Source organism: Rana temporaria, chromosome 4 (assembly GCF_905171775.1).
Source record: "Rana temporaria chromosome 4, aRanTem1.1, whole genome shotgun sequence".
Lineage (NCBI taxonomy): Eukaryota > Metazoa > Chordata > Amphibia > Anura > Ranidae > Rana > Rana temporaria.
Window position 1 is genome coordinate 349035333 of NC_053492.1, and position 14046 is coordinate 349049378.

Genomic DNA, 14046 nt, shown 5'->3' on the forward strand with positions numbered 1-14046 from the left:
TGCGCTGAAAAACAATCAGCACCAACCCCCCCTGTCAGGAGAGCCGCCGATCGGCTCTCCTCTACTCGCGTCTGTCAGACGCGAGTGAGGAAGAGCCATCAACGGCTCTTCCTGTTTACATTGTGATCAGCCGTGATTCGACACGGCTGATCACGTGGTAAAGAGTCTCCGTGAGAGACTCTTTACCGAGATCGGTGTTGCGGGGTGTCAGACTGACACCCCGCAACAACGATCGCCGCGATGCGCGCCCCTGGGGGCGCGCAGCGGCTCAGAATCCTGAGGACGTCATATGACGTCCAGTCAGGATTCTACAACCACTTTGCCGACGTCAATTTGTCATTGGCGGGCGGCAAGTGGTTAAAGCAGTCTACTGAGCTGGCCAGAACCACGTCTGGAGGGAGTCTGTTCCACATTTTCACAGCTCTTACTGTGAAGAAACCTTTCCGTATTTGGCGATGAAATCTCTTTTCCTCTAGACGTAGAGAGTGCCCCCTTGTCCTCAGGGTTGACCATAAAGTGAATAACTCAACACCAAGTTCACTATATGGACCCCTTATATATTTGTACATGTTGATCATATCCCCCCTTATTCTCCTCTTCTCAAGAGTGAATAAATTCAGTTCCTCTAATCTTTCCTCATAGCTGAGCTCCTCCATTCCTCTTATCAGTTTGGTTGTCCTTCTCTGCACTTTCTCCAGTTCTCCGATATCCTTTTTGAGAACTGGGGCCCAAAACTGAACTGCATATTCCAGATGAGGTCTTACTAATGATTTATACAGGGGCAAAATTATATCTCTCTCTCTGGAGTCCATACCTCTCTTAATACAAGAAAGAACTTTGCTCGCTTTGGAAACCGCAGCTTGGCATTGCATGTTATTATTGAGCTTATGATCTACCAAAACCCCCAGATCCTTCTCCACTAGAGATCCCCCCAGTTGTACTCCCCCTAGTATGTATGATGCATGCATATTCTTAGCCCCCAAGTGCATAACTTTACATTTATCAACATTAAACCTCATCTGCCACTTAGTCGCCCAATTAGACAGAGCATTGAGGTCGGCTTGTAAATTGGAGACATCCTGTAAGGACGTTATTCCACTGCATAGCTTGGTGTCATCTGCAAAGACAGAAATTTTACTTTTGATCTCAGACCCAATATCATTTATAAATATATTAAAACGTAAGGGTCCCAGCACTGAACCTTGGGGTACACCGCTGATAACCTTGGACCATTGAGAGTGAGAATCATTAACCACGACTCTCTGAATTCTGTCTTTTAGCCAGTTTTCTATCCATTTACAAACTGATATATGCAATCCTGTAGACCTTACCTTACACATGAGCCGTGTGTGCGGAACTGTATCGAACGCTTTTGCAAAATCCAAGTATATCACGTCCACAGCCACTCCTCTGTCCAAGGTTTTACTTACCTCTTAATAAAAGGAAATCAGGTTTGTCTGACAACTTCTGTCTTTCATGAATCCATGCTGTCTGTTGCTTAAATCGTTTTTTTCCATCAAGAACTCATCCATGTGGTCTTTTATTAAACGTTCCAGTATCTTCCCAACTATAGAAGTTAGACTAACAGGTCTATAGTTACTTGGCAAAGACTTTGTTCCCTTTTTAAATATAGGCACCACATTGGCTCTACGCCAATCCATTGGTACTATTCCTGTCATTAATGAGTCCCTAAATATTAGATACAGTGGCTTTGAAATTACAGAGCTCAATTCTTTTAGGATCCGTGGGTGGATGCTATCTGGTCCAGGTGTTTTATCCACCTTTATTCTGTCTAAATATTTCTGGACCATATCACTTTTGAGCTATTGTCACTCCCACCCCCATTTTGGACATGAGCCCCTCCCCCATGCTCCTTTGTATACACAGAGCTGAAGAAAGCATTTAATACATTTGCCTTCTCTTTGTCCCCAGTCACCCACTCTAGATTATTTTGTAAGGGGCCTACATGCTCAGACTTCACCTTTTTACTATTAATATATTTAAAGAATTTTTTGGGGTTTGTCCTACTATCTTTTGCAATCTGTCGTTCGTTTTGAATTTTTGCATCCTTGATTTCCTTTTTACATATCCTGTTATATTCTTTGTAACATTTAAACAACACTAGTGTTCCTTCATTTTTATATTTTTTTAAAAGCTATTTTCTTATTGTTTATAGCTTTTTTAACTTTGACTGTGAGCCACATAGGTTTTGTTTTTAGCCTTTTAAACGTATTGCCCATGGGAATATACTTTGTAGTGAGTTCATAAACGGTCTTATTGAAGAATTCCCATTTCTGTTCTGTGTTCATCAGTGCCAATATTCCCTCCCAATCTAAGTCCTGGAGAGCAGCCCTCATCCTTGGAAAATTTGCTCTCTTGAAATTGAGTGTTTTTATCTTTCCTGTATGTATTTCTTTCTTATAGTTAATATTAAATGAAATCATGTTATGATCACTGCTACCCAGGTGTTCCTTTATCTGAACATTAGTAATACGCTCTGCATGGTTTGAGATTATCAGGTCCAACAGAGCATCATTCCTAGTTGGGGCCTCAATAAACTGTACCATAAAATTGTCCTGCAATAGGTTTTTACATTTTTGTCCTTTAACTGACCCAGCAATGCCATTATTCCAGTCAATTTCTGGGTAGTTAAAATACCCCATTATTATCACAGTCGCAGCCCTTTCCATCTGTGCAAGGAGCTGAGTCTCCACCTCCTCATTAACATTGGGTGGTCTATAACAAACTCCAATGATTAACTTTGAACTACGCACATCTGTATGCAGTTCCACCCATAATGCTTCAGCCTCATCACACTCTCCATCAACCAGGTTCTCTGCTTGCTTTGAGGTCACTTCTCACATAGAGACAGACCCCTCCACCTTTCCTTTTTACCCTGTCTTTCCGAAAGAGAGCATAGCCAGGAATATTAATAGCCCAGTCATGTGAGGATTGAAGCCAAGTTTCAGCAATACCGATTACATCATAGCTCTCCTCATGCACCAGAGCTTCCAACTCACCTGTTTTGCTTGGCAGACTTCTGGCATTGGTGAACAAACACTTAAATGTATTGTTACATTTTTCGCTGGTGTTTTTCATATAATTTATAGAAGTACAAATGGCACTATAATTTCCAATGGCTGTTTGCAACATGGGAACTTTCTTGTCACCTGCCATAACCCTCCTCCCATCTATCCCCATTCCACTCTCCATTAATGTCTGAGAGAACTTGCACAATTGGTGGCTGACTAAATACTTTTTTGCCCCACTGTATCTCCTAAACATACACTGTTTAGGAGATATTTATGTTACATGCAGCCAGTGACATCACTGGCACATGCACCCGTGCCATTTGCTAAGAGCCCTGTGCTGCGACCGGTGGCTCCTGTGCGCATGCACCGGAGTGACATCATTGTGTCTCCGGCCAGTCACAGAGCCAGAGTCCGCGAACCCGGAAGGAAGACTGGGTGAAGATGGATGCCGTCTCCAGCGATGACATCACATTGCTGGATGGCTTTGTTTTGAGGTCTGATGCTGCATCTGTTCCCCCTGGCTCCTCTGCAGTTACAGTCTCTGCTCTGCCCCCTCTATGCTCATTGTAGCGCTGGGCTGTGGAGGGGGTGGGACAGTCAGCTCAGGCTCTTAACGACTCCTTGAGAGGCTGAGCTGCATGTCTGTACCGGGAACCTGGTGGATCCAGACTTTATTGTCACAATGACAATTTGAACTGACTTCTGTGATGTCAGCAGGGAGCAGACTTCAGCCCGATCTCTGAAAACTGGTCACAGGAGTGCAAAACAAACTTCACTGCTGTGATCCATAGGAGAAGTACAGCCAAACAAGCTTTGGCTGGACTTGTCCTTTAAAGAAATTAATATTTTGGATTCACCCGACTAGAAGATTGTTCTTTTTTCTTTTTTTTAATCCTGAAAAAAGTATATAACTTTATAAAACAAATGCATGCCTTGTGAAACAAGTGTGGCAGTCTGTGGCAGACAGCTACAGATTGATTGGATTTGCTCTGTGCATCTATTAAAAAATAATAAACAGTTTGGCAATTCATCTGTATGCAGCCCACATTTTCTATACAGAGGGCTTGATGAGCTTCTGATCTATACTGTTCTCTTCCTTTCATTAAACAGCCATCATTTACCAACCATGAACTTTGCTACTGTACTAGACAATGTGGAAAGGCAGTGAAAAAAATGTACACCATTTTGTTTAATATCATTAAAGAACAAACATAATGAACAGTTGACATCTAGTGTTTCAGGGAATTCTGTAAATTATTATAAGGTAGTAGTTGAACATTCATGAACATGTCTTGAAGCTGCTTTGGGTTTGAACATACACTGAAGTTGTGCCTCACTTTACTTCTTCTGCCTTTACTTTTTGTTCCTGTAGGGTATCCAGTAAACTTGTTTAAATGTCAGGGATGGACACATCTGACATGAGAGAAATCATAATTAGGTGGAAAATTGGAGCACAAATGTATGTCGTTTTGATGGTTCCTTCTGCAGATGTTTGTACTCGTTCAGAGCTTTTTATATTTAATTTCAAAACTCAGTGGAACTATGGGCTAAGGGCATCAATAAAACAATATATTGTTCTTAGTATAAACACATCCTTTTATTCTGATTCATGCAGATCTACTTCTGAAAGTACAGGCAGTTAAGGAGGAAAAAGGGCTTTGTCCACGTTCATGCCTTGCAACTGCCATAAGAGAGCGTGAAAGATGCATGTTTTCTTCTGGCTTCATAAAAAGCCAATATTGCTGCTCCTGTCCTCTACATTGGTTTCTAAAGGAGTATCTCAAGTGTTTGTGTCATACCACCATAGTACATGATATTTTTGGGAGATGATAAATTTAGAATTCTGATGATTAAATAGTTCTGTTTTCTTGCTCTTTCTTAAATAAATAGTAATAATATCTTTTTTTACAAGAACACAATAAACAAATAAGATCATGTATCTATATACAAAACATATGTAGGAATGTAGTGATAGAGACCTCTCTGTGTAAAGAGTTTGTACTCGATTTATTGTCTTCCTTCTATACTTGTCCCATGCTGTAGAAATAGTCATCTAGGATCTGTAGCCTGGATAGCTCTTCATCAGTGCAATGCCATTTTCTAACATCCACTGATCATTTAAGGTATTTCAGTGTTACACTGCTTCTGGTTTTCTCCTTATTGCGGAAAATCAAAGAATCAGCTGTCCTACAAATAGTGCAAATAGTGAAAACATTCGTTTTAGAAAAGTAATCCAGCATGTCATCTATACATATCTTTATTTAATACTTTAGTCAGCATAAAGACTCAGAAGACTTATGCCGCATACACACCATCACTTTATGTGATGAAAAAAAATGACATTTTCTGTGAAGTAAAAAACAAAGTTTTTGAAACTTCAATTTTCATAGACGAAGTTGCCTACACACCATCGTTTTTTCACAATGCTCTAGCAAAGTGAGGTTACGTTCACCACGTTTTTCCATTGAAGCTCGCTTAATAACTAGCTTCTGGGCATGTGCAGGTGTAAAAACGTTGTTTTAAACATAGTTTTTTGCTACACACGGTCAATTTCTGTGAAGTAAAAAACGACACATAAAATTGAAGCATGCTTCAATTTTTGTTTGTCGTTTTTCACAAGACATAAAACAATGTTTTCCCCCACACATGGTCATTTAAAGTGACGTTTTTAAAAACGTCGTTTTTTTTCATCACATAAAGTGATGGTGTGTACGCGGCATGAGTGTAAAGTATACATTGCCAAAAGTTTTGGATATACAGTGCCTTGAAAAAGTATTCATACCCCTTGACATTTTCCACATTTTGTCATGTTTCAATCAAAAATATAAATGTATTTTATTGGGATTTTATGTAATAGACCAACACAAAGTGGCTCATAATTGTGAAGTTAAAATTATAAATGTTTTTTTTTATTTACAAATAAATATGTGAAAAGTGTGCTTTTTTCCCCAATCCCTCCACATCAAGACCTCTCAAGCTTGGCTCCTAGTCCACCCACAAGGTGTAACACTCGAACTCTGACGAATCCTCAAAAAAACTTCCTTAACATCAAAGTGTTCCCCACTTTCCAAAGTTGCAGTGCCTTGAAAAATTATTCACACCCCTTGAAATTTTCCACATTTTGTCATGTTACAACTAAAAACATCAATTTATTTTATTGGGATTTTATATGATAGACCAACACAAAGTGGAACATAATTGTGAAGTGGAAGGAAAATGATAAATGGTTTTCAGATTTGTTTTACAAATATGTGAATAGTGTGGCGTGCATTTGTGTTCAGCCCCACCTTTTGCTGCAATTACAGCTGCAAGTCCTTTTGAGTATGTCTCCACCAGCTGTGCACATCTAGAGAGCGACATTTTTGCCCATTCTGTGCAAAATAGCTCAAGCTCTGTCAGATTGGATGGACAGCATCTGTGAACAGCAATTTTCAAGTCTTGCCACAGATTCCCAATTGGATTAAGGTCTGGACTTTGACTCAGACATGCCAACACATGAATATGATTTGATCTAAACCATTCCATTGTAGCTCTGGCTGTATGTTTAGAGTCGTTGTCCTGCTTGAAGGTGAACCTCTGCCCCAGTTTCAAGTCTTTTACAGACTCTAACAGGTTTTCTTCTAAGATTGCCCTGTATTTGGCTCCATCCATCTTCCCATTAACTCTGACCAACTTTTCCATCCCTGCTGAAGAAAAGCATCCCCACAACATGATGCTGCCACCACCATGTTTCACAATGGGGGTGGTGTGTTCAGGATGGTGTGCAGTGTTAGTTTTTCGCCACACATAGCGTTTTTCTTTTAGGCCAAAAGGTAAAATTTTGGTCTCATCTGACCAGAGCACCTTCTTCCACATGTTTGCTGTGTCCCCCACATGGCTTCTCACAAACTGCAAATAGGACCACTTATGGCTTTCTTTCAACAATGGTTTTCTTCTTGTCACTCTTCCATAAAGGCCAGATTTGTGAAGTGCATGACTAATGGTTGTCATGTGGCCAGATTCTCCCACCTGAGCTGTGGATCTCTGCAGATCCTCCAGAGTTACCATGGCTGCTTCTCTGATGCTCTCCTTGCTGGGCCTGTCAATTTAGGTGAACTAGCTTTATTTATTCTGAGATTAAATTACACACAGGTGGACTCTATTTACTATTTAGGTGACTTCTGAAGGCAATTGGTTCCACTAGATTTTAGTAAGGGGTATCAGAGTAAAGGGGGCCAAATATAAATGCACGTCACACTTTCAGATATTTATTTGTAAAAACATTGAAAACTATTGATCATTTTCATTTCACTACACAATTATGTGCCACTTTGTGTTGGTCCATCACATAAAATCCCAATAAAATACATTTACGTTTTTGGTTGTAACATGAAGAAATGTGGAAAATTTCAAGGGGTATGAATACTTTTTCAAGACACTCTAGTAATGAAGCTTGCCAGTTTTTTTTTTAGTTTATGTACCATTGGGAGAAAATTTCTTGACTTTCTGCTTCAGAGGGGGAGAAGTGTTTGAATTTCTTCTCTCGCCGATTATCTCTACACACAGAAAAGTCTCATAGACTGACACAGAAACGGCCAGTTTATGAAGCTGTGATCTGAGAGCTTCACTGGCGATCTGTGTCAGAATTCACATGTCCCGATTCATCATCTCAGAGGTGGTGAAGAGGGAATCCCGGGGGTTCTGAGGAGGAAGGAGGAAGATTTTTAACTTCCTTCTACCTCGTTCAGACCCCCCAACACTGTAACTATGTCCCCCTGTAATATTTATGTGTATACATATATATACATACATATATATATATAATGTGTACATGTATATATATATATACAGTGCTTTAAGTGGGCCAAAAGAGGTGCCGGTACTCTATTAGGCGCCGGTGCCCCCCCCCCCCCCCCCAATACTGAACATGAAAATATATATATTTTACAAACCCTCTCTTAGATGAAACCTAACATTTGATTTTGCTGCTAAAATTACATAAACCATCTGATGATGTCAGAAACTAAAAAAAGAGAAGATAAAATGGGCACAAAGCATGACAAGGGACAGACACCACAGAAAATAGATAGGAGAAGTGTATACATATCAGTCTGTGAGCTTGCACATGGACTGCTCATAGTGACTGATGAATAACATCCATTATTCTATCTATTTTCTGTGGTGTCTGTCCCTTGTCATGCTTTGTGCCCATTTTATCTTCTATTTTTTTAGTTTCTGACATCATCAGCTGGTTTATGTAATTTTAGCAGAAAATGCACCAATATATTGCAAACCATAGCAGCTATGGTTTGCAATATATTGGTGCATTTTCTGCTAAAATTACATAAACCAGCTGATGATGTCAGAAACTAAAAAAAGAGAAGATAAAATGGGCACAAAGCATGACAAGGGACAGACACCACAGAAAATAGATAGAATAATGGATGTTATTCATCAGTCACTCTGAGCAGTCCATGTGCAAGCTTGCAACAATAATCATACAATGAACATCTTCCTACTTTTCAAGACGGTTTAAAATAAACATAAAAGGAAAATAACAGGGCAAGTCTGCATGGCTGTCTGAATCAAGCCATGATAAATTGATAGGAGAAGTGTATACATATCAGTCTGTGAGCAGCCATAGGTAGCAACAAAACACTCACCAGTACTCTGTACTTCAGAAGTTCAGATCCAAAGCAAAGTCCAGTGTTTTTCACTTTGCTGCACCGTCCTGACTCCTAGGAGGGCCAGTCACCCGCTCACATTCACCACGCCGCACTAATCGCTCCTCACAGGCGCGCGGAAAGGAGTTGACGTCACCTAACGTGAGGTCAACTCCCTGCCTGCGCCCGCACGTACGGCTCAAGCCGTACTCTGCACACGGCCCGCCCCCTCCACTAGCTGATGGCCGGCCCAGCCAATGACATTATGGAGGAGAGAGACGGTGTGCGATGTAATTCGCCCAGCGCCGGCCAGCCACTACAATGCTGTAGCTAGCTCTCCGCTGCGTTCCGGTACTGGAAACCCACGTACTGGGCGCACGGAGAGGTGCTGGTACTCTCCAGAGCCATTTTTGGAAGTGGCGGTACTGGCGGTACCGCCGCGTTCCGGCCCACTTAAAGCACTGTATATATATATATATATATATATATATATAATGTGTGTGTATATACATGTATATATAGTGTATGTGTGTGTATACATATATATATTTTGTAGGGGGACTCGTTATTTTAATTACATTGACCACACGGTCTGTCAGTGTAATGAGCGGTGATAATTTATCACTGCTCAATAAACTGACATCTCGGTGTTTCTGTGAATTTCTGGTACTGTAATCTCGTAAAGTCTCACGAGATTCCAGTATCAGGGGCTGTTCTCCAGTGTTAGAAGCGTTGGAAGATCACTTCACTCCTCCGAGGGTGAAGCGATTTTCTCCGCTTGATAAACCGGCACACAGAGGAGAAAAATCTTCACTGTGATAGCCGGAGAACGAATCAGTGAATAGAATTCACTGCTTCATAAACGGACACCTGTATGTGAACTGTGATTCTAAGTTTTATTTATCAATAATTCAGCTGAATGAAGCATCTGCTTTTACCACCTTGGAAAAAATCATGAATTTGCTTTGTCCATAGTATCAGAGTCTAGTTGTGGTTATTCTGGTAATTTTTTTAAAGATTTCTTGATACAAGCAACCGTTTTCTGCCTTCACAGCTGGATGCAACTTCACACAAGCAGTTTGTTGTGTAGAACCCATAAAACTAGGATATGGCATAATTTTCAGCAGCAGCTCTCCTAATATTTATGAAACATTAATAATAAAATATATTTTTTTTTTCCATTTGCTTTACATGTTTAAACTTGAATTCTTCACTTTGTGAAGTTGCCTCAGCTCTCCTACATAGAAACCAATAGACAGATAACTGTTGCCCGTACAAGAAAAAAAATCACTACTGGCTGCTAGGAGAAAGCTAATTATAATTTTTCTCAGCGGGCATAAAATAGGTGCTTTGTTCAGCATATTCTGTATATGAAATGCAGTTGTGACTGAATAAATAAAAACATAAAAGAATATAAAAAGAACACAAGTCTTCCAATCTTTTTTTGAAAAAAATAGAAAAACATTCTGCCCCTGAGATGTCCACTGCAGACTATCAGCTCTGGACATTGCATAGGTGCCCCTGTTTTTTTTTTTATATCAACATACAAACCCAAATGCCTGTGTAGGTAGACTGAAAAAAAATACTTCTTTAAAAAAGTTTAAGGACCCTTGTCAATGAGGATTTGTTTTCTCTAGAACCCCATGTTTGAACGCAAAAGCAGATAACGCAGGTGAAAATGTAGGACAACTACAACGGATCATAAGCGATCAGCTTACGCTGATGCTGTCCTAATTCACCTCATGGACCCCCTTGTCTCATTGTCTAATCTGATGCGTGAATTCCAGCTCTTCGGGAGGTTATCCAAGATTAACTATGCCAAGTCCGAAGTTTTACCTATAACACTGCCTGAGGCTAGCTTCTAACCTAAGTGGGACTCCCTGACGTGCAACAGTAGTATAAGGCTATTACTCTGCAACGCATTTTGAATTGGTGCTTCCATACTTGCATGTTTTCTTACTTAGTCCTTCGCAAAAAATGAAAATAAAATACACACACACCGCTAAAAAGTATTTATAAAAAAAAATAACAAGATGTAAGGCCAGGGATGTGAGTGGGCACTGATACCCACATCCCATGAATGGGTGCCTCGTTAATGAGGCTCCAGCTGCAGCATGCAGGCAGCCTATTCACATTTATTAGGACCAAGCAGCTACACGGAATCAGCCGCTTGTCCCATGCTGACAGCCGTGTGGATAAGCAGCCCTGAATGCACACTGTCTGCAATCCTGGCTGCACACCTGCACATTTATCAAATTGAGACCTCAATCAGAAATCAAATTCCTGATTGAAATTTTACAGGAAAATACCACATTGTAGCCACTAGACGAAGCTGATGATCTTAGGTAACAAACACACTACAGCAATTATTCATGACGGTTATGTGAATGCTTGAGGCATTCACACAGAAAATATTTTGTTCTAGACACCCGTAGATTGCCGATCCAGGGTGCAACTGAAGGAATTTTTCCCCCTTTAGAGCAAACTGGCCTACGTTTCATCAGTGGTTTTTGCCTTCATCTGGATCAATGTGCAATTAATAGGAGAATACGCTCATGACTACCTTGTTAGTTAACCACTTCCCGACAAGCCGCCGCAGTTTTTCTGCGGCAACATGGCACGTGCAGGCGAATCGACATTATGTTACATCGAGCGTGCAGCCGACTGACGGTCGTTACGATCTGATTAGTTTTAGAACCAATCAGTCTCCAGGCCCAGGCCAAAAATGTTTGGCCTGGACCTGGTGACCGGTCCTAACAAATGAAATGCTTCCCCTGCCTGTGTAAGTGTAAACACAGGTAGGGAAAGTGATGTCATCTCTCCTCGTGGAGCCTTTTTGTTCCAGAGAGAGGAGAGATAACATCTAACCGTGAGTTGTACCAACACTACACTAACGCCAGTACACATAGGCGCATATTTCACCCACTGATCACCCAGTTAACCCCTGCATCCCCTGTCACTGTGTCACCCAGTGCAGTGTTCATATTTTTTTGATCACTGGACTGGTGTCATTAGTGACAATAATCAGTGTTGGAGTACTTAGTGCAACACTGTATTTTGGACTAGGCTAGGCCAACAAGGCACAGGCCTAGGGCAGCACTTTGCAGGGGGGAAGCATGAAAAGAGTCCCCGTCAGCATGCGCTACACTTTTAGTGTAACCCCAGTCTTATCAGGTGGACTGGGCTGCAAGACAAATTGGTCTGTGCCCCCATAAAGCAGCTGCACTACTGCCGGTATGATGGTGCAGACACTGACATGGTCACCTATACCTGGCAGGTAGGTAGTAGGACTCTCCTGCAATACTTTGCTTGTGTAAGTTGTACATATTAACCACTTTCCGACCGCTGCACGATGATATACGTTGACAGAATGGCACAGGCAGGCAAATGGGCATATATATTCGTCCCTGTCTCCCAGTGGGTTGGGGGCTCAATCGAGCCCCTTGGTGCCCGCAGTGGTCGGAATCCCTCCAGGAGCGATCCGTGATGAGGCGGCGGCCATTGATTCATGGCCACCCCCTCACGATCGCTCCTGGCAAATGAGGAAGCTTCCTCTGTCTGAATTGTAAACACAGACAGAGGAAGTGATGTCATTTTCGTCCGGAGCCCAAGGAGAGAAGACATCAAGTAAGTGCACAACAGTACACTGACACCAGTACACTACGTTAACCACACAAATCACTCCCCCAATCACCCCCTGCACCCCCAGTCACAGTGTCACTGATTGCAGTGGTAATTTATTTACTGAGCACTGCATGCGGTGTCATTTGTGACTGTAAAAAGTGTCAGGGCAGTTAATAGGCCTCTTTAGGTGTAGGGTATCCCCTAACCCCCCTAATAAAGGTTTAACCCCTTGATCGCCCCCCTGGTAACCCTTTCACTCCCTGTCACCAGTGTCACTAAGCAATCTTTTTTCTGATCGCCGTATTAGTGACGCTAGTTAGCCTGTTAGTTATTTAGGTTCACCGTCAGGTTTTTATAGCATCAGGTACCCCCATATACTACCTAATAAAGGTTTTAACCTCCTCATTGTCCCCCAGTTAAGCCTTTCATAAGTGTCACACGCTAGTTAGCCAGTTAGCTATTTAGGTTCACCGTCAGGTTTTTATATAGTGTCTGGTACCCCCATATATTACCTAATAAAGGTTTTAACCCCCTGATTGCCCCCTAGTTAACCCTTTCACTAGTGATCACCGTATAAGTGTTACGGGTGACGCTGGTTAGTTTGCTTTTTATAGCATCAGGGCACCCGCTGTTTATTACCCAATAAAGGTTTAACCCCCTGATCGCCCGGCGGGTGATATCAGTTAGGTTTAGTGTCAGATAGGGTCTGCGTCACCCCAGGAAGCGTCAGATTAGTGCCAGTTGCGCTATACACCTCAGTGGTATAGTATCTGAACGGATCAATATCTGAGATACAAACTCATCTGAGCAGATCTTGCATTTCATACATTTCAACAACAATGAACTTTGTCGTCCTCGTGGAGACCCTGAATTAGATCGGCTCTACAAAATCTGGCCCCTCGTAAACCACTTCAATAAATGTTTTGCAGCCTTGTATACTCCCCATAAAGTTGTCTGCGTTGATAAGTCCCTGATTAAATTTTCTGTCCGCTTGTCTTTCAAACAGGACCTCCCCAGCAAGGGTGCCAGATAAGGGGTCAAGATGTATAAGCTCTGTGACAGGGCCACTGGCTATACATGTAGTTTTATGGTTTACGAGGGAAAAGATAGTCACGTAGAGCCAGAAAACTGCCCAGATTACATAGGGAGTGCTGGCAAGATAAAGATAAAACTTGGTGTCACCCATATTCGGAAAGGTGTACCATTTGTATGTGGACAATTATTACATGAGTGTGACACTTTTTAGTCACTTGTTTGATCATCAAATTGTCACATGTGGTCACAGTGGCTTGTAGATTCCTGTCTTAGGCCGGGGGAGAGAGCCTGTTCAAGGTGTAATAATTTGCTTGCTGTGAAGTGGAGGGATAATAAGAATGTTTTTGTTCTCTCCTCCCTTCACGCAGACATGACAGTCCAAATTCGTACGGCGACTGGTGTTGTGGAGAAACCCCTCTGTGTCAACGAATATAACCAAAATATGGGAGGGGTGGACCTCAAAAACGAGTTGTTGGCGCCGTATCTAGTTGCTCGTAAGGCCAGATGCTGGTACAAAAAAGTGTCTGTATATTTATTTCAATTGGCTTTGCTGAATGCTTTTGTGCTATACAGAGCTTCAGGACGGACTGGATCTTTTCTTAAATTCCAGGGAGATATTGTCCGAGCCCTCCTGTATCCAGGCGGTGCTGCACCTCACGATCCTTAACCAAATGCAGTAACCCGGCTGCATGAGACGCATTTTCCGTATGTTC

The 14046-nt window shown here is 41.7% G+C and overlaps 1 protein-coding gene across 3 annotated transcripts in view; it reads right to left on the minus strand.

Moving 5' to 3' along the window:
• Positions 1-4201: 4201 nt before the first annotated feature.
• Positions 4202-14046, minus strand: part of RASGRP3 (RAS guanyl releasing protein 3) — a 288487-nt gene continuing 278642 nt past the window's right edge. For all 3 annotated transcript variants that reach the window (XM_040350806.1, XM_040350805.1, XM_040350807.1), the window contains one exon: positions 4202-5219. In XM_040350806.1, coding sequence (XP_040206740.1) covers positions 5211-5219 — 9 coding nt within the window. In that variant the 3' untranslated portion in view covers positions 4202-5210. The remainder of the gene's footprint in view (positions 5220-14046) is intronic.